General features: G+C 41.8%; 1 protein-coding gene across 2 annotated transcripts; it reads right to left on the reverse strand.

Annotated features, from left to right (window-relative positions):
• Window positions 1–2,590: 2,590 nt before the first annotated feature.
• MSMO1 (methylsterol monooxygenase 1) lies at window positions 2,591–21,629 on the reverse strand. Of its 2 annotated transcripts, XM_030563903.1 has the most exons (6): window positions 21,501–21,629; window positions 16,227–16,536; window positions 12,102–12,250; window positions 9,383–9,509; window positions 5,266–5,420; window positions 2,591–3,625 (listed from the first exon to the last, which is right to left on the reverse strand). In XM_030563903.1, exons 2-6 carry the CDS (start codon window positions 16,479–16,481, stop codon window positions 3,418–3,420), a joined length of 894 nt encoding a protein of 297 aa, XP_030419763.1. In that variant the 5' UTR covers window positions 16,482–16,536; window positions 21,501–21,629; the 3' UTR covers window positions 2,591–3,417. The 2 variants fall into 2 exon arrangements, with proteins under 2 accessions (XP_030419763.1, XP_030419764.1); XM_030563904.1 differs by lacking the exon at window positions 16,227–16,536 and having other exon boundaries at window positions 21,501–21,627.
• Between the last annotated feature and the right edge of the window lie 203 nt (window positions 21,630–21,832).

The raw sequence follows: 21,832 nt of genomic DNA on the forward strand, positions 1-21,832 counted from the left end.
GGTGGGCTGCAGAGCATTTTTTCATAGAAACTCATTAAGACTGGAATTCCTTCCTACTCCTCATCGGCTGGAGCTGAAGTGTGGTGGGTTGTTTTAGAGGAGAGACTTGTTAACTCTGAAATCTAGATGGAATATCTGCTTGTGGTGTTGGGGGTCAAGTCTGGGCAGGGAGAACTATATTGGGATGTGGATGGATAATGAAATGACTCTGGCCACATACTGTCTCTGGAAAAGTTCTAGCATTGACATAGACATGTTCACCATCAATCTCTGGGGTACCCATACACAGGAATACTGGCTCTGTGGTAGACTTACACAAGGATCACTCATTTATGGCAATTGGCTCTCTGCTAAGGAAATCTGCCAGGTTGTTGCTGACACCTGGGAGGTAGAGAGCCATAGTTATCTTATGTAAGTGACACTATGTCAAGATGCTGATGGCTTCCTGGAAGAGAGGACACAGACATGGTTTAACTTAGTAAGTAAGTAACCTCAGTAAGGTTTAACTTGATTCAACACAGTTTATTCTGAATTCTGTATATTTATTCACAGGGATATGCTGGAGAAACCAATGGAGTAACAAATGTTTGAATTCCGTACTATTTCAGTTGCATAGTGCTGTTCTCTGCTATACTGCACCAGCCCTTCAGAAAGCATCACATTTTGTATTGGAAATTGGTAATCATATACTACAAGGAAGCTCATCTTTCTGATGTGCCAACTCAGTGCAGTGGGAGACAGTTTGAAAGTGATGGTGTATTCCAAGTTGAATTTGAAAAGATGATTATGCTGCTGATGTTGAATAGGGGAATGTGATGGAACTAAAAATATCACTTTCAGATTTGTGTTTTCAAATGATTTGCTCACTAGAGCAGCAGTAGGATGAATTATTTTACATGTGAAGGAAAAATTTCATCTTAATGATTTGTGAAAATAACATTTCCTTTTGTGATATAAAGAATAAATAGTGTTAGTGCAATTAGAGAGTTAACTAAATAGCTAGAATATATAAGAACATTTACCTTTGAGGAAAAACACTTTCCTTTTTCAAGAAAAATAAAGCCATGCAAATCTTCAGTGTCCATTTTAAAATCTGAAAAACTTGCAGAAAGGTACAGTGTAAATATACCAATGGGTTTTCAGAACCAGGGGCTAGCTGAATAAAAGAATCTTCAGGTAACCTTACCCTCATTCACCAACTGGAGCTGAGTTTCATGAGGCAGAGGAATTGGCTAGAGAAAGAGCTCTTCTAGTCATCCTACACTGCCATTTTTAGATCTCTGAATCTACCCTGTGGGGTAACCTGCTCATTTTTACTTCTAATTTAAAATGCCGATCCCAGGGTCTAGGCTTTTTTGTGTGTTATGCAAGCCTTGCTTCTTGTCTTTTAACCAGCTCTCAGATAAGGAAAGGCCATTTTGTTAGGTCTGCCTGCCTGCTCAGGAGCTTATCTCCAGAGGTGGTTCTAGAGACAGGGTGTGGCGCTTTTGAGAGAGAAGTAGTCCCCAAAATCGCAATGGTTTCTCAGGGTGTACAATATATGACATTACACATCCTCAACTAAAAAGGGTGGGGTGAGGGTGGGAGGACAAAGGAGGTGGAAGCATTTCTTCTTGAGTACAATAGTTACGCTATGGATTTATATGCCCCTGCCATTTATAGCATCAGAGAAACTTCCAAATATTTAAAAATAGAAATCAAGCTGTTTCTGTCTCCCCCTGCCTGGCCTATAGATTAGCTTAATTAGTTTATAAGGGTTTTGATTTTCTTTTTTCCTACACAAACAAAACAAAGAGGAAAAATCTATGTCAAAGACTTTTGTATTTAATTCTTATGAGGCTAGTTCCATTGTTCTCTTCACTTGTGGAAGAGCATTGGGGTGGCATATCTAAATATTTAGATTGATTATAATCACCACCATTGAAAAAAATATTGGTTCTATATGCTGTATAAGGTATAGTAGAACCTCAGAGTTACAAACATGTTGGGAATGGAGGTTATTTGTAATTCTGAAATGTTCGTAACAGAACAAAACTGCATGGTTGTTCACTCAAAAGTTTACAACTGAAAATTGACTTAAAAAAAGAAAGGGAAAGTTTCAGAGCTGTAATTAGTAGTTTACGTTTAAACACAGTACTGTTCTGTATTTGCTTTCTGTCTTTGCTGCTGCCTGATTGTGTACTTCCAGTTCCAAATGAGGTGTGTGGCTGACTGGTCAGTTCATAACTCTGGCGTTCTGAACTCAGATTCTATTGTAGACCTAACCACGTTCTGTCCCTGAACCAAGCTGCAGCCTTAGTTTGCCAAAGCTGTTGCTTTGCTTGGGAAAAAGTTAGATCCATATACACTAAGATAAGTGTGTTTTAACTATGTTGGGGGACAATAATATTGTACAAATCCCAAGTCCCCCACTTATTATAGTGTAGATAGTTCCTCAGATGTATTGTACAATTGTTACCCTACACTGCTTGAGTCAATTAATTTTAGAATTAACTCTGCTCATATATTTTAAAAGTGAATGGCAATCTAGGGCAATTCCTTATTTGCTTTACATTAAAAATATGGAAGATACACAATGACACACACTATGTCAAATCAACACATTTATTGTATTTTGTAATCCACAAGTGCAAATCTAGCAACAAGTCAGTTTAGCAAATTACAACACACCAAAAGAAATGTCATGTAAATACTAGGGACACTGACAAAGTAACTTAAAGAGCAGCAAAAAAGGCTTCTCAAGTAAAAACAAAACCACCCTTTTCTAACCCTAGCTAAAATGTACACCACCCACATGAGGAATGTTACCGAACATATAGCCCGCTCTTCTGGAATTAATAGTTTGCATTATTCAGTGTGCAAATGACTGGTCCATGCTCTTTATCAACTGATGGTATTTTGGTTTCTAAAGCAAATTCTGCCCATTTGCTCAAGGTTTAACTGTAGTGCCAGTACCACAGTTTTAATGGGGTTGCTGTATTTGTATTACAAATTTAAGATATATATTTTTTAAAAAATGAAGTCCAATTTCAGTGTTTATAATTATAATGTACATAATTCTACCTGAATCCAAATAGGGTAGCATTATAGATACTTAAAAAATTTTAATAACATTCTTTCAATAGATGACAAAAACTTTCAAGTCACCTATGTAATTTTTAAATTAAAATTAATCTAAGTACTGCATATATACTTTCGAGTTGTGTATAAAATAGAAAAGCATTCCCATTAAGTAGATAATTACATTGCAGTAAGAATTTCCCCTACCATTTAGTAGCCAAGGGACAAGGTATATGCTTAACTTTTGCTTTTAAGGAAAGCAAAATATTGCTTTAATTTGTGATTTGGGCTCAAACTGGTAACTAACACCCAAAGAAAGATGGAAGCAGTTTGTCTGTAGGAGGTTAAATTGGATATTTACTTGGACTTCTTTTCTGTTAACAGTTCTTGATTCTTCTCTTTCTTTTGGTATGAAATATATTGATAGTCTGTACCAAAGATTCTATCCCACCATGTGAAGGTTGAAGCATAGTTGCCAATGAAGTTCATGTGATGGAAATCATGAAAACGAGCCCCGGCATAGAAGGGCACTAGATGCAGGGGGCTCAGAGGAATATCGTAGCCACTAGAGAGAACAAAAAAAAAAAAAAAAAAAATACTGAACTATAGTTTTTAGCATTTTGTTTGGAAACAAAACAAACAAACAAACGCCAGGCACCACTGATTACTTCTTGGTTTTCAGTAGGCTGCTAAAATTAAAATATTAACTACAGTTAAAACTCTGAAGTAGTTGCATGAAGAAATTTATTCCACTGTAATACAGAGAGAAACCCATCTATTAGGGCCATAGCACTAAAACTAGAGATTGTAGACATATGGACCTGGAATACTTAAGATGCTGTATTGTCAGATGCCATTATCAGTCTACTCCATTTCCCAAATCAGTGCTTAATTCCAAAAATGCAGAATGAAAAATGAAAGCCAAAACACCCCAAACATCAGTACAATGATAAATATAGAAGAAAGTCTTATGTGGCATCTAAGCCAGAATGTACAGTACCAGATTGAGAAACACTTACTAAATGTAGCTAAAAACCTCAACGTTTAAGTAGTACAACAGAAAGGGAAATGACATTAAAGGATTTACATGTTCATATTTTGTTGGTACTAGAAAGCATCTTACACCACCTAGTGGCAAGATAGTGTTTAGATTTCATTTTTCTATAATATACCTGTCATCCCACCCGTTAGTGTGACCACTTTAGGAAAAATATCCACTGACAGTTGCATTTCAATGTGAACAGCAGATAGAAATCATATTACTTCAATTTAGTTTTAGCCATTTTTATTTTATTTTATTTACGCTGCTGTAGTGTTGCATTCTTCAGTTCATAAGGCTTCAACAACAGCTTCCTCAAATGGAAGTAAAATCACAGAAAATATTAGTTGATATGAAGAAGCTATTTGACCACCTGAAGAATGAGTCACTATTCTAACCTATAATATTTTATAACATTCTTGATCTTTTAGTTTCTTTCCTATAAGTATGTTATAACTACATTGAAATTAGATTAATTAAAAACAAGTAAAGATTGCCCTCAAAGTCCCACAGAAGACTTAGAAAAATGTAGACTGTCATTATTGACCATCACCTGCATGCAATTTTTTTTGGGAGCTGAACTGGGGCCCCTTAGGTTAAGAAAGACAAGCCTTCCTGCACAGGCTATTGACAGAGAAGGTTACGGTATACTACCTTGAGGTCCCCCTCCATTTTAGTAAAATAAAACCTCATTTATTCCATATGTTAGCAAACATTAGGTAATTTGTGTACTAAATATCAGATACTCTCTCTCTCTCGGGCTCCAAGTTCACCAAAGTGACGTGTAAGAGCTTCACTGGTGTCTGAAATTTACCTTTCTTAAAAACAGATCACAAAATGTATAATTCTGCCACTAATCTCACAAGCTGTGTTTCTGGTAGATGCTTTATGAAGTTGTTTTAATGAGTGCCCTATCCTCCCACCCAAGGAGTTTTGCTATTAATATTGCCAACACAGAACAAGAATTATTATTTTGGAAAGGATAAATGGTCGACTACAATACTGAAATAAAAGAAGCACCACAATCCTCCTCTGGCTGGCCTACACTGTGTGGATTTCTATTCATATTGTGGTAAAGAGCCTCCTAGTATCATATATACTAGCACAAAGATAGGTGGACAAGCCAAGTAAGGAAAAATCACTAACATGGAATGAGAGGATTTTACCTGTGTACATCAATGGTTTCTATTAAGCGGCATATTACCCAGGCCCACAGAAGAATCATATGGTTACAGAAAACAATAATGCCAATGAAAAAACCAGCTCCAAGGATAAGTGTTTCCAGTGGATGTGCATACTCTGCTTGCATCCCAAATGGAGTCTGGGAGGAAAACAAAACATATACACACAGTAAGCACTTTTCTGTAGTATGCCAACACACTCAAGAGTCAGACCAGTTTAGAATAGAGGTAACTGTAAAGAGGATGTTCTTGTGGACAGGGCACTCAAGAGACTGGGGTTCAATCCCTGGTTCATCCACTAGGTAGAAGTGATTTGCCCAAAAAGACACATGATCAAGTGCTTCAGTTTCCTAGGAGTGTTACCCTACCTCAGTGGGAAGGACAAAAGCCACTGATGATTTTGAGTCACTTCAGTACTATGTAGTAAATCAAATGATCTCATTAGGGCAATTACAGCAAGTTTTTGTAAAAGCCTTAACATTTTTAAATACCTTCCACAACACAGGAACACATATGTGAGTTTATAAAAGTTTGTATCTATTAATAGTGCTTCAGCATGTAATATTAATATTATTCATAATGTATTGCTAGATCAAAACAGTAATTTGACTGCCAACCAGAATCAGTAAAGTAAAATCAAAGCAGTTCTCAAAGGAAGAGTGTGGGATCCCTTTTTGTCCCTTAGGGACTAACGAGGTCTAAAGTAAGGAAGTGAAACAGTGATTAGGTAATCTTACCACAGGTGAGAGCCTAAGAATATTTAATAGATCATATACATCACGTATTAGATAGTAGCATATAAGCCAGGGGCAGGCAAACCTTTTGGCCTGAGGCCGCATCGGGTTTTGGAAGTTGTATGGAGGGCCAGTTAGGGGAGGGGAGCGTGGGCCAGCCCCCACACCCATCCTGTTCCCTGACAGCTCCTGCTCCTCCTCCCCCCAGTCCCCTGACCCCTGCCACCCCATCCAATCCCTCTTCTCATTCCTGAGCCCCCCCCACCCCAGACTCCTGGTCCATCCAACCACACCTTCTCCCTGTTCCCTGACTGTCCCCAGAACCCCCACCCATGACTGCCCCATCCAACCCCCTCTCCTTGGACCTCTGCCCCCATTCAACCCCCCTGTTCTCCACCCTCTGACCACCTCAACCCCTATCCACAGCCAACCCCCTGACCAGCCCCCCCAAACTGCCCTGCCCTCTATCCAACCCCCTCCCAGCTCCCTGCCCCCTTATCGTGCTGTCTGGAGCACCAGTGGCTAGCGGTGCTACAGCCATGCTGCCTGCCTGGAGCCAACCATGTCATCGCCACTGCACAGCACAGAGCACCAGGTCAGGCCGGGCTCTGCAGCTGCGCTGTCCAGTCGCCCGGAGCACTGCACTGGCAGCAGAGTGAGCTGAGGCTGCGGGGGAGGGGTAATAGCAGGGGATAGGCCAGGGGGTAACCTCCCAGGCCAGGAACTCAGGGGCTAGACAGGAGGGTCCCACGGGCCATAGTTTGCCCACCTCTGATATAAGCAGAAGAATTGTTGGCCTAGGGCGGTTAATAAGACCTTTGAAGAACCTTTTCGGAAATAAGAAGTACAGACAGAGCCTTTTTGGCTTGCTAGATATCCTGTTCAGTTTTTGGACTGTCACATATTTGGGTACAGTAGACCTGCCAGATATACCTCTACCCCGACAGAACATGAATTCGGATATAACGTGGTAAAGCAGCGGGGAGCCTGGGCCCTTTAAAGCGCCGCCTGAGCCCCGCTCCTTTACCACATTATATCCGAATTCGTGTGGAGCCCTGGGCCCTTTAAACCACCGCCCGAGCCTGGCTACTGGAGCCCCAGGGTTCTGGCTGCCAGAGCCCCGGCGGGGATTTGAAGGGCCTGGTGCTCCAGCTGCTGTGTGGAGCCCCAGGCCCTCTAAATCCCTGCCTGAGCCCCGGCGGTGATTTAAAGGGCCCAGGGTTCCACACAGCAGCTGGAGCACCAGGCCCTTTAAATCAACGCCTGAGCCTGGCTGCCAGAGCCCTGGTGGGGATTTGAAAGGCCAGAGGCTCCAGCCACTGCGGGGAGCACCAGACACTTTAAATCCCACCCGAACCCCAGCAGTGATTTAAAGGGCCTGTGGCTCCCTGCAGTGGCTGGAGCACTGGGCCCTTTAAATCACCGCAGGGGAAGCCGGTCCAGTCCGGCACGGCATACCAGCTCTTGCCAGTACGCCGTACCGGACTGAACCCAATATAACGCGGTCTCACCTATAAGGCGGTGAGATTTTTTGGCTCCCAAGGGCCTCAGAGTAGAGGTGTATAATAAGGATAAAAAAGGAAAGTCCCCAAAATCCCTCTCAAATAATAAGATTAATAGCTTTAAAAGCAGCAAAGAATCCTGTGGCACCTTATAGACTAACAGACGTTTTGGAGCATGAGCTTTCGTGGGTGAATACCTCCTCACATGCATCTGAGGAAGTGGGTATTCACCCATGAAAGCTCATGCTCCAAAACGTCTGTTAGTCTATAAGGTGCCACAGGATTCTTTGCTGCTTTTACAGATCCAGACTAACACGGCTACCCTCTGATAATTAATAGCTTTGTTATTGCTAATAAGTAGATAAACGTTATATAATCTAGCGTGTAATGCAGAATTTCATATTTGGTCATAATTATATAACAAATCAGAATAGCATGTTCATAAAAGTAGGATGCCATTCTGGGTACACAAAAATGCACTGAGACTTAAGCATTTGCCTTGTTTATGTACAGCCTTGCGTTTGTGTACATGCAGTCAATTCATGGGCCTATCATCCCTATCTGATCATTGTGTGTAGCATTCTGTACCAATGCTGAAATAAACCTGTTCCTTGGATTTAAATCTGGAGTTCACAAGTGGCTACTGTCTGCTACACCAAGCAGTGGTTGTCTGTTTGCTAAGTTCATAAGGTAAACTATGGATCTGGTTGGTAGTCCTGAAACATCCTTACAAAATGAGAATTATATATAAAATATACTAATTGACCACATCTAAGTTCAGGAAATGCAACACTAAAACAGTTTTAAAAGAAGAACACTGTCAACTTGAATTTTTTAAGACTACTTTTGGAATTATTATTATTATTATTTTTTTAATCCTTAAGAGCATATAGGGTTTTTTGCTGCCCTACTACGGTTTATTATAAGGGTCTTTTTAAGACTGTACAAGGCAAACAATTAAAAGTGACTATATTTAGAATGTTAATTGCCCAAACCAACGTTGCAGATATAAACTTTCAGCTCAGATTTCTATAATAATCTTCGAGTACAATAAAGATTTTGGCATAGTAATCATAAAGCAGAGGTAGGCAACCTATGGCACGAGTGCTGAAGGCAGCACGCGAGCTGATTTTCAGTGGAACTCACACTTTCCAGGTCCTGGCCACTGGTCCGGGGGCCTCTGCATTTTAATTTAATTTTAAATGAAGTGTCGTAAACATTTTAAAAACCTTATTTACTTTACATACAACAATAGTTTAGCTATATATTATAGACTTATAGAAAGAGACCCTCTAAAAACACTAAAATGTATTACTGGCACGCAAAACCTTAAATTAGAGTGAATAAATGAAGACTCGGCACACTACTTCTGAAAGGTTGCCACACCCTGTTATAAAGTTTACTATAATCTTAGTGAAATTTATAGCAGGTTAAAAATCTTCTAACAAATGTGACTGTCAAACTGACAGTGTGCCATTGAATACAACAAATGAATAATCAAGTAGACAGTCACCATCCTGACAGTCAGATGATATAAGCTAGGTATCAGAATGCAGCTGCCATTTGAGTGAAAGGGAGAGAAGAGAGAGTTGTTACACGACATGTTCCATTATATCTATGATATTTGGGTTATTTTAACAGTTATGGAAACCACCTAGCAGTGGTTTACCCCAGTACTTTTAACTGTGCTTAATTGATATAAGAAAAAACTAGCTAGGTGTAAAAATATTTTGTAAGATTGGCTGTTCTCCCAGTTTCTAAATGGATGCAAGATCTATTTAAATATGCTTTATTAATACAGTTTTTAATATAACCATGATGCTTACAATTAACACTTAAGGTTGAAATCATTAAAGTAGTACGTACTATGAACTCATGATGAACTTTATGGATGTACTTGTATATTCTCTTGTGATGCAAGAGTCTATGCAGGAAATAGTGCCAGGCATCCTCAATCACTGCACATCCAAAACACTGGGCAAGTAGCACGTACCTTTTAAAAAAATATATATATATATATTTTGTTAGCTATGGCAAGATTAAAATATATGGAAAAAAAAACAAAAAAAACCAGTATTTTTCTTTGCTAACAGGCCAAATCCTGAAACTTTTATTAAGGAACACACCATTCTTTCATCAGGATGTATGTACAGGGAGAGGCTCTGCAAACTTGGGATGTACATTTAAGTACAGTTTTAACAACCAGATAACAGCATATGCATGTGCTCACACTACACATGAACAGTTCTTTTATTGATCTACTACTAACAAATACCGCTGTAGCGAGGGGGCCCCACTCCGCCGTGCTCCTGAGGAGAACAGGCCAGAAAGGGTGCAGCCATGGGTGGAGCCCCCGCCACCTGTCCCCGCCCCCCAGAAGTCAAGGGGCGGGACAGGAAGTCCAAGGCCACCGCCGCCTGTCCCCGGCCCCCGGAAGTCAAGGGGAGGGACAGGAAGTACAAAAGCCTGGCCCCAGGGCTCAGTTAGAGGGAGACAGCCAGAGAGAGTAGATGCTAGGGCCCGAGCTCCCGCTGGGCCTGGCTTTCCCCTTCCCTGGTACCTGGAGGGGTACTGGCCTGACCTCCCCTGGGGCCAGCACTCAGAGGAGTCGACTGAGCGGTCTGACGCTCGGCCTGTGGAGGAGCTGCCTGGACCTCCCGACACCTGGGACCCCAAGGAGTGGATTGGACCTCCTGACGCCCGGGACCTTGAGGAGTGGATCGGACCTCCTGAACCCCAGTACCCCGAGGAATGGACTGGACCTCCCGACGGCAGACACCCTGAGGAACTCATGGTCTGGGATGCCCCGGACGATGCTGGCAGAGGGCAGGTACCCAGCGAGGGGGAGGTTGGAAGTGGCCCGGGGGCAGCCGACCGCAGTCAGGCTGCAGGCTCGCCTGAGCCAATGGCAGTGTGTTTCGGTCAGGATTCCCCACTGACCGTCAGCAGCGTTAACAGCTGCTAGGGCCCCAGGCTGGAATGCAGTGGAGTGGGAGGGCCTGCGTTCCCCCTGCCACCCCTCCAAGGGTGGCAGACTCCCCCTCCCCTGACCTGAGGAGGCAGTCTCAGCTACCTTGTTGCTCAGCCCCTGCTGAGAGGCCTGAGCCTAGACTGTGTGTGTTGCCCTGCCCCGCCCAAGGGCCGGGGCATACTTATATACTGTTATCTCGTGCTCAACCCCGCAGCAAGGGATGGGCCCGAGGCAAAAGGAGTGAGGCGAGCTGGTGTGGCTCTCCTTCCCCCCTCAAGGAGGGTCGAGCCCTGGCCGCGCTCTACTACAACTGCTGAATATAGTTCTTAAAATTACACTTTTTTTCACTAACAAAACATGTAAAATTTTAAAGGACTATACTCAGTGGTATTTGTCAGCAGATCAATGAAAATTGTTAAATGAGTTAACGTGCATGTGGCAAACTCAGGACAATTAGCTACCAGGAGAGGGGTAGTAATTAGTCCCAGAGGGGTTAAAAGGCCTCCCCCTATCCACTGAGGGGAGATAGCCACGGAGAAACAAGGTTCAGCTGGAACAGGGGTTACCAGGGAACTAATTAGCTTCAGCTGGCCCCAATTGCTGGGGACCTTTTTAAACCCTCCCTGGCAGGGAAGCAAGGGGGAGGAGAGAAGTAGAGTAGCTGCTAGTGAGTAGGTGCAGCAGGACTCTGAAACTCTTCCTGCAAGATAGATTGTGCTCTCCCCAGAAGGAGAGAGAAACTGAGCAAGGGACCTACTGAGAAAGGATTGGCCAGATCCTGTGCAACTGGGAAGGGCTTTTGCTTTACCCAAGCCTGTGGCTCCAAGGTGGCAAGGGACTGAGCCAGCAGAGGAGAGGCAGGTACTTTGCCACAGTGCAATACAGCAAACGTCTTAATTTGGCTGTTGGTACACACATGTTCTCTTTCTCACACACACACACACACACACACACACACCTGTATATATACAAAAGAAAGCAGCATTAGCACTAGAAAGGAGATAACTTAGTACCCTGCAAGAAATTGCATTATATAATAAAAATAAAGTTACTGTATGTAATATTTCTCCTGACACTAAAACTAGGACGAGAGGCACTTAAAAAACGTAAGGGCTGCTATTTAAAAATGTATTGGTTTATGGACAGAAGGATGTGTGCATGATACAGTCTCTTTCTTAAGGCACATAATGCAGTATGTGGGTAGTGCTTCATGTTATTTCTGGAAATGACCCAGATGGCTCAAAAAACATTAGATACTTGCATATACAAGGGTGCTCACAAGCCCACAGATGGTGTCTTAACTTTCAGCCACACTGTATCCCTTTTTGGATTTAGTTTTTCAAATCCTATCCCTCCAGGATTTGAACAACGTTGCAGGCATTTGGCACAATATCAAATATAGAACCCCAGCCTGGTCCCATTATTGCAATGGGATAAACTTCAGGAAGAACAAGACTGGGTCTATGAACTACACATTCATTCAGTACAATCACATGACTGTGCAGCACATCAAGTTCCCTAGCAGCTGGGAACATTTCACAGGTACTGTCATCTGTTCTTCTAACAGACTGTTGAAACAGAAGTACAAACAACACTTTAACAGTTTCTACCTACCATCTTGGCATCCTTTCCCAGTCATAAGGGATACTGAAGTACTCTGTGAAATAGTAGGTACCACATATCAGAGGAAGTTGAATACAGAAGTGATTGAAGAGAAGCGTTTTTAAACACTTCCACTGCTTCTCCCACGTTTCTGGTTTATCCTAGGAAAAAGAAGTTTCCAATCATCAATCCTACTATGCAATATCATTGCAGAAATTCAGAAAAAGTAATTCTGAAGACTTGACTTCAAGCTACAAAAGAGAAAAAGCATTCACTGAATTTTCTACTTTGCCAAGCTATGCTTTAGTATTACAGACATGCAGTGCTGTAATGAACTAGCTAGTCTTTAGGTCAACCACTGGTCTCTACTGGATAAACCTATTCAACTGTGTTTGATACATACTATACTGATAAAAGCTGATAAATATTTTCCTTTGCTCAGTAGTAGGGGTCTGTGCTTTTGGAGAAATTTCTGACCACTGAGTAGTTCTAAGTAGTCTGTGTGTGCATAACAGTGACAATTGTAAAATCTTAGGTGGTCACAAAACATACAATCATATTTTTAGGTGTTAGAGGTACATATGCAGCAAGTTAGGATAAAGTGAATCCTTAGATGATTTTCACTCTTTTAGTGGGTTTAAGTCAACTCATCAAATTAGAAAGAAAGAGGAGCAAATGAACAGACTGATGTGTTAATTATGTGACCTGGAAAAAGTATAAACGAGAAGCAAAAGCCTGAAAGAAAGTGGGGGGGTTTCCTATAATTCTTTTTACCTTTCTAAAAGAACAAACAAACAAATCAGGTCTTGTCTACCCCGGAAGATTATGGGCCACTGGAGAGCTAGCAGGATGACATCACAGCACCAATCAAGCAAAACTGACTGAGATGAACAGCTGACTTAAGTCAAATCTATTTGTTTTTGTTGACATTTAACTCTATCACTACATTAACTTGGGGACAGGGGAGAGAAATCACCTAAAATTTAGCATCCCACCAATTCAACAATTGCAAAAATTCCTAAACCACATCAAAGAGATCCCTGGTTTTGCTGGAGAATGGGTATGGAGGTGAAGGCAAACCCAATAATTTTCATATTTCTTTAAAAGAGCATGAAACCATTCTCTGCTTCTTACATCTGTCAGTAAACTGGCAAGTTTTTTTTTCTCCATTTGCAACTCAGCCTTCAAATTAACCGAATAAAGTCTCAATGATTAAACATGAGATTATTAATCTTATGTTAGACTAAAATTATTCTTTTGGACACACAAAAGGGTCATTTAAAGTATGGTCAGCCCAACTCTTATTCTACAGTCTCAGTTTTCAACCACCTGGAAAGTAGGTTCCTAAGCAGTTTCAATCTGCTGATAGGTAAAAGATGTGAGAGAAAGGTACCAAAAGGGACTGAAGGGAGAACTGTTTGTAGGGGGTCAAGGGATACATGTTACCTCAGTTTCCCTAGAAACCAACCCAGGGTTACACTTATATTGTTTTCTTAAATGCTGCTATTAGATCAAATAGAAAAAGGATGGAGCTTATTCATGCACGCATACATTCATTGCATTCAGACCCTCATGCACCCACATACTCTCACAGGCGGAGAGTTACCAAGGACAGCAGAGGAAGCAGAGCATAGATCTGCTGTGTCCGCCTGCAGTCATGGATCTGAGACAGCCAGCAGGTCACGAAAACAGCGGGCTTGTGTGCATGCCTTTCCCTTTTGGAACTGGGTGACTTGTCACGTACACTGAGTTTCCCTTCTGCGTCCGTCACTGAGAAGCATGTCCAGGCCTTATTCCTTTCATGCATACTCAGTTCTTCTCTTCTTTACAGCACCCCATGATTGCCTTCTCAGGGCAGATTACATCAGACACACCTGACTCCGGGCTCTTTTCTCCTTGCAGTTCCTCTCTGCCCAGTCCGACACACACTCCCTTGTTCACATTCTCTCTGATTGCGTGATGGAATATTGCAAATCTTGAAGGTTTATACAAGTGGTAACTGAAAAGGTTACATAGCTTGCAAAAAAGTTACAAAAAACTTAAAAGGCTATGCTAACAATAACTAAAGTTACAAAGTTTGCCAAAAGGTTACAGAACTTAATAATCATACTAGCAATGACTGAAAAGTTACAAATCTTACAATCGCATTCATCTGGATTGAGCCAAGGCTTTACATAACAAAAGGCACATTGGGTAAGAGCAGAGACAGGGCAGTTCAGAGTGATGAACGGTCAGTGTATTTCTGAGGGTGGAATTTGGGTACATTATATCTCAAGTTGTAGTTATTTTCTTTTTAATACAAATTCCTTTGTGTTGAATTGTTTTTTTTCTGTCCTTTAATAGCAGGTCACATTGGAGACCAAAACTAAAATTAACTAAAGCAACCTTCTTTTACAGTGGTTTGGCCCACAGGTGCCAACTCCGTGGGTGCTCCAGGGCTAGAGAACCCATAGGGAAAAATTGGTGGCCTCCCCCTCTCCCCAGCTCACCTCACCTCCGCCTCTGCCTCCTTCCAAGTGCGCTGCCATGTCCTGCTTCTCCCCCCTCCCTCCCAGCGCTTATGCCACAAAACAGCTGTTTCGCCTGGCAAGCTTGGGAGGGAGAGGGAACACAGCACACTCAGGGGAAGGGGGGGGCATGAATTTGGGGAGGTCCAATAGGGGCAGGGAGGAGCGGAGTCGGGCAGGGGCGCAAGCACCCACCGGAGGGAGGAAAAAAAAAAAAGAAGAGTTGGTGCCTGTGGTTTGGCCACAAATTGATCCAATTCATTTTTTTTAGCATGTAACTTCCAAGTTCTCCTAAACAGCTTTTCTATAAAGTGATAACAAAATAAGTGTTCATTAGCAGTTGTTCGCATTGCAGTCATACCAAACTCATGGATGACTTTACCACTTGCAAGCCTCATTCAGATTAAAATCTATATCATGCCAACATATGCACTTCTCCACTTCATTATACACACCACACACATCCACACCCTCTTAGACGAGTGCAAGGGTACAAAGAAAAGCTGGGGATTAAAGTCTGTTGCAAGAATGTGTTGGACAGATCATCCCATTTAACAGTCACAGCTATGACATCTATATTTTACTTAATATTTTCCAACCACATTATTTAAGCATTTATATACTTAAGTTTCACAAGAATTTTTCAACACTCACTGTTTTAGAACAAGCTTGATTTTTAAATCCAGTACTTAATATGAACATGTAAGTCAGGCAAGTGGGGAAAACAATCACCAGGTTGCATTGGATGGGCAGATTACCCGTTATTATGGAATGAAATTCATTCAGATGTGGACAGCTTGCTCAATGTTTTCTGTACTACAAAAACATTGCATTGTCCCTTCAAGGGGATGTGGGTGGAGATGTCCCACAGGGAAGGCCAGAGGTGTGGCCCCCATCTTGGCACCAAGCCAACATAGGGGAGTACTAGGAACAGGGGAGGGGAAAGGTTCACAGCAGTGATATTTAGACAGAGGAGTGCAAATGGCTCTTTAATATGTCTCCTGCAGTTCTTTGCAGCACATCATATTCAAGTTATTAGCCAATCAGGATGCTTTTACTGTTATTAACCAATTAAGTTATCAACTTGCACTAAGTTATTAACTTATTTGCTATAAGACTATACATACACATACTTTACATATAAAAACTAAATATTTCCTCTGTCATACTGTTTAAATCTCTATACACTACAGTAAATGAAGCTGGCTCTTTTGGGTAACGTTGATAGCTATTTTGGCTCCTGAACAACTGAAGTCTGAGTATCACTGGGATACAGGATCCAGATTTATGCTTAGCCAAGAGCCCATATCTTCCACACATAGGCATGTAGCTTCCATTACATAGATTGGAATAGAACAGTGATTCAAGAGGATGTGCTGCAAAGTCGTCCTTTGCATTCACTTCAAGAGCAATGGATCCCTTCCCCTCCCACAAAGCTGAAGGAGTTCCATCACTAAACCCAGTAACCCGTGGCTTAGTACAGGTGGAAATGAGGTGTGAGCCTTCTATAAAATAGATGAACATATCAAGAACAGATATTTCTACATTCTAAGATTCCTGAACACTTGTAAAATACCAAGTTAGAATATCAAAGCAATCAGAAACCTGTGAATTCACAATTCTTTCTTACCTGCTGAATTTTATACTTTCGCATATAAGGTATAAACTGAAATATAAATCCAGGCAGACAGAGCAAAAAGTAGGAAAGTTCATGAACTATGAGCGATCCCCATGTTGCAATCTGGAACTTGGTGTAATTGTCCAGCATATAGTTCCAAGCATTTTTAAATGGTTGCTGCAGTGGATTGTCAGGCAAGAAAGAGTCGATGTATTCCACAGCCAGATAAGCTGAATTCAGGATGTCAACACTCTCATTGACTGCCATTGTTCAAATATAACACTTCACACTTGCAGTTTCTCTGCAGAATTCTAGAAACAGCCTATAAATTTTAAAAGGTAAAATTGAATTTGTTATTGGCAAATTGATGCTATTCAAACAGCCATATACATAAATTTAAAAAAAGGTTAAATTCAAGGGTTAACAAGTACACTGTAAAAACACATTGTACTTTAGAAAAAGCACAAAACTATGATGTAAACAGAATCAACAGGTCCAATCCTACAATTAATCTGAAATCAGCTCAAGCGAGTAGAGGGCTGAAGGATAAACTTGAAGAGGGGCGTGCATAAGGGAGGGCAAGCAGAGGCATGGGCTCTCCCCAATAATTGGCAGGGTCACAGAGCTCCTCCACAATGGTCAACATAAGAACAGCCATACTGGGTCAAAACAAAAGGTTCATAGCCCATTATTCTGTCTTCCAACAGCAGCCAATGCCAGGTGCCCCAGAAGGAATGAACTGAACAGGTAATCATCAACTGATCCATTCCCTGTTGCCCATTCCCAGCTTCTGGCAAACAGAGGCTAGGGATACTATCCCTGCCCATCCTGGCTAATAGCCATTGATAGACCTAGCCTCCATGAATTATCTAGTTCTTTTTTGAACCCTGTTGTAGTCTTGGCCTTCACAACATCTTCTGGCAAGGAGTTGCACAGGTTGATGGTGCATTGTGTGAAGAAACACTTCCTTTTGTTTGTTTTAAACCTGCTACCTATTCAGTTCTATTAGTGACTCCTAGTTCATGTGTTATGAGTAAATAACACTTCCTTATTTATTTTCTCCACTGATACCAGTCAGCTCTGTGTTTTGGGGGAACCAAGGCGCAGTGTCTGGCCGCTCTGACTCATGAGGGACACCCCTTTCCCTCCCCGCCAGTCTCTACTTGAACCAAGACCAATCATAGAAAAGGCTTGCAGAGAGCAGTGACAGGCATTGGCAGACACATCTAGATGCCTCCTGACAAGGGTGACAAGATTAAGAGATCTCCATTTGCATACAGAATGGAGAGCAGAGACAACTCCGCTAACCTCATCTGCATGAAAGATGGGACAGGGATTAGCATACAGAATGAAGAACAGAGAACCACACTGAACTCTGGGACCAGAAAAGCAGGGAAGTACTGCATCATGGAAATCTCTCTCCAGATGTTAATAAACCTATGCCTGCCCACACCCAGCTGAGCAGTTATCTGACCAATTCTAGTAATTAATCCTTGATTGATATCCAGAATACTGAAGCAGCCTAGTTGCATTGTGAGGCCCCTGGAAATAAACAACCCATAGCCAAGAGTGAGCAGCTCCTATTGTCTAGCCTAAAGAAAACCCTTGAGTCATCAGTTTACCCATAACCTAATCTAGTGTTCTTCCTTGAACCATTGTTGTTTCTCTGCAAAAACCCCTACCTATGTTCAAGTAAGTGTTCTGATGCTTAGATCCAAACTATGCATCAGTTCCACTGGGACTCCATCTTCCCCTGACTGATCGTGCTGGGGGCTCTGTCTGTCTCCAGCACTCAGGACCCTGAGCTACCACCATCACCTGGGAACCCTGACCAGTTCAAGCCTCATGGAGTGGGTGAGATCCCCCTCTCTCGGTTTTCCTTTCTAACTTAGGTATTAATCTTTAATAATGTATGTTATGTTGATTTAGCCCTCCTTGTGTAGTTATCACTATGATTCAATAAATAATTTTTATGGTTAAACTGGTTGCCCCTCTCTCTCTCTCTCGCTGAACTTTACTCTTTTGTGTTTTTAGACTCCCCCATTTACTCTGCAACAACGCTTCTTTTACACGAGCAGTACATTGATAGAATTACAGAACCCTTCCCCACCAGAAGAGTAACCCAAATAAATGATCATACCCCAAAGTAATGGGCAAATCTGGTAACAAATTGATGGAGATACACAGGCAGCACGTGACCCTAATCACGTGGTACAGACCCAAGTAACCTTTCTTTTCTTTTTTCAGATCAAGCTCCTTTAGCGCACTCTCTCTGGTAAGAGAGCACTAACCTTCTGGTAAGAATCATGCTTAAAATACCTGTAGAACTGTGAAATAAAGAGTTAAGAGTAGTGCCTTAAAAATAAAGGTTTTAGAATGAGCTGTTGGTGGGGATCATTAGTGAAATAAGGAAATAGAGATGGCTGAAAATACTTTTTTGCTGCTCACTTGAGATAGGAGAAAACTAACAGGTTAGAGACATGGATAATGAAGAAGGGGATATGCCCCAGGGAAAGGGGGTGTTTTAAGGGTAAGAATCTCCTGACTGAAGCTAGTCTGAGCTTTGAACAATATTGCACAACTTTTAAGCCACATGGTAGTGCAAAGGATGCAGCTGCTGCATGGGCATTATTTTGTGCATGCCTGGACACGGTTGAAATGGTAAAGAAAAGGCAGGAATTAGAGCTTGAGAAAAAGCAGTTACAACAGCATTTGAATAAATGTGAGACAGATGCATGTGAACTGAGAGCAGAAAAGCTCAGACTGCACTTAGAGATATTCAAGAGGAGAGAGACATGGCAAGCAGGAATGCAGAACAGTATAGAAAAGAGTTAACACACACAGAAATTCTGTTAGAAGAAGCAAGAGCAGCAACTCGCTTCTTGGCAGAAGAGAACAGGGCAGCAAAGGCAGCAGCAGATCAGCAGGTGCGTGAGGCAAAAATTAATAAATTGTGTGCCCAACTTAGTGCCCATAAGGGAGTGGTGGTAGCTGTAAGGTTAAGAGAGGCTTGTGATTTGCTCTGTTAACGTGTGTGTGTTCATCCAGTTCTGGAGCTGGACAAACCCAGCCCTAGGGAACTTAGGTTCTGCAGGATAGCTCCACTGGGAGGGAACTTGCATAAGGGAATAGAGCTCCATATTAAAACCCACGTGACACAAGCAGTACATTGATAGAATTACAGAAACTCCCATCCCCAGAAGAATAACCTGAATAAATGAGCCCCTAAAGTAATGGGCAAATATGGTACCACCACACTTGTCATGATTTTATAGACCTCTAGCATATCCCTACTTAGCTGTCTCTTTTCCAAGATGAAAAGTCCCAGTCTTATTAATCTCTCCTCATATGGAAGCCATTCCATACCCCAATCATTTTTGTTGCCTTTTTCTGACACTTTTCCAATTCTAATATCTTTTTTCAGATGGGGCGACCACATCTGTACGCAGTATTCAAGATGGGGGCATATATGGATTTATATAGAGGCAATATATTTTCTTTCTTAATGATTCCCAAGATTCTGTTTGCTTTTTTTGACTGCCGCTGCACATTGAGTAGATGTTTTCAGAGAACTATCCACAGTTACTCCATGATCTCTTTCTTGAGTGTTAACAACTAATTTAGACCCGATCGTTTTATATGTATAGTTGGGATTATGTTTTCTAATGTGCATTTATCTTTACTTGGCATTTATCAACATTGAATTTCATCTGCCATTTTGTTGCCCAGTCACCCAGTTTTGAGAAATACTTTTGTAGCTCTTCAGTTTGACTGGGATTTAACTATTTTGAGTAGTTTTGTATCATCTACAAATTTTGTCACCTCACAGTTCACCCCTTTTTCAAATTTAAATTGCTATGCATGCCCCTGAATCCAAATGTTTCTAATAACTGGATTGGTGGCAAGCTACTACAGAGAATCTGTACCTAAACGTCTATCATCATAAACTCTTAGTTCTTTTAGAAGTGTAACACTGATATCAATCACCATTATAAAATTCTGTTCATTCACTGAGCAAGGAGGCTTCTTCTCAATTGAGTAAAGCAGCTCTGATTATTATTTCAACCTTAAACAATTCCTCTAAGTAAACACACTGGTAAGTAAAATGGCAGTTAGGGAGGCTGAGATAAAAAATGTTCATTACACTAAAAGTAGAACTTTTTGTGGCTAAGTACAGGTGAATTTCTTCAGACTATTCAGTAGTGTTGGTCAACAACTTCCCATTAAATTATTACTTTGGGAAAAAAATGGGGGTCTGATTAAATAAGAATTTTCATGGAAAGTACCTGGCCTCCTCAAGAACTTTTGATTTTGTTGGAAAACCTTCCCCTGCCCCATTTTTGGCCAAACTTTGTCAGTAAAAACTTGATATTTTAAACTAAATAAAAAACAACAACAAAAAACTCCATGCAGCATTTGGGTAATGTTTTGGATAACCATTGCTCAAGTTTAAACATGGCATGTAATGGAAAATTTACTTGCTTAAAACTATTAAATATTTTAACTCCTGAATACAAGGATCTTGTGTGTTACTGCAAATAGTGTGTATATTCACAGAGCAGAACAAAATGATTCAAACTGCAAGATTACTTACTTATCAGAGGCCAAACAATATATACAATTTAAAATCCAATGGCAAAACAACCCATATGTTAAGTTAAGATGCACTCACAAGACCCCATAGCATATTTTCTTTTCTTTTCTAGTCAAGGAATGGAACAGTTTAGGGCAGATACTCAGACCCGAGTGGTTCAGGAGCCAAATTAACCATCAACATTACCCAAAAGAGCCATAGTAGTGTGAATTCATTGTTTGATTTAGTACTATATATTCCAATGACGGGGATTTATATACATATGTTACTCTCACAGTAAAAGGACTAACCAAGTATTTTATCAACTACAACTGGTTAACAACATGGTAAAAACACCCTGATTGGTTAGCAGCTAAAATCACAGTTTTAATATCATGCACTGGAAAGAGCCTTGCAATGGGGTCACAGTATCGCTGGCTTAGGGATTACTTGTAAGGATGCTTTTCCTTCTCTCTTTTTAACTGCAGCATGGCTACAGGTCTGGTTGACTGGCTCGGTAGCTGGCCCTGAGACTAGCAATTTTCACAATGAAATCTGCTCTGACTCTTGGACAAAATTAAAAGCTTGGCAGCAGCAGGGCAACGCACCCAGCCTCCGAACAGCGCGCAGCCCCGGGCGAGGGGTGCCGGGCACACTGAGCTCCCCCCGCTGCCAGGAGACAGAAGCAGCCAAGCCCCCAGCCCGCCACTCACCTGCACAGCGACAGCACCTGCCCCTCACTCACACACACACCTCAGCCGCTGCACCAGCAGCACCGTCACCCGCTTCTCACTCGACAACAACAACAGCTCGCGACTTTGGTTCCCGAAGTGCGCTCTCCTATTGGTCGCACAACAACCCTGCGCCGCTGTGATTGGCTCTCGGGCGGGAACCAGGCGTGGGGCGGATGGGGGTGACAGAACGGTCCCACCAGATGATGATTGGCAGAAGGGATGGAGTGAGCATAGTGAGATCTCGGAGCGCAGCCAATGAGGAGCGAGGAAGCCCAGGTGACGGCAAGACGCCATTAGAAGGAGACTGGCTG

Source organism: Gopherus evgoodei, chromosome 5 (genome assembly GCF_007399415.2).
Source record: "Gopherus evgoodei ecotype Sinaloan lineage chromosome 5, rGopEvg1_v1.p, whole genome shotgun sequence".
In the NCBI taxonomy this organism is placed as follows: domain Eukaryota; kingdom Metazoa; phylum Chordata; order Testudines; family Testudinidae; genus Gopherus; species Gopherus evgoodei.

What these genes read in the sequence shown, in the direction of transcription:
- MSMO1 (XM_030563903.1), bottom strand. Translation starts at nt 16,481, where the DNA reads ATGGCAGTCAATGAGAGTGTTGACATCCTGAATTCAGCTTATCTGGCT. An exon ending in TGGGAAAGGATGCCAAGATG is followed by an intron (nt 9,510 to 12,101) that starts GTAGGTAGAAAC and finishes TTTTTTTAAAAG; the next exon opens with GTACGTGCTACTTGCCCAGT. An exon ending in GAAACCATTGATGTACACAG is followed by an intron (nt 3,626 to 5,265) that starts GTAAAATCCTCT and finishes TGTTCTCTCTAG; the next exon opens with TGGCTACGATATTCCTCTGA.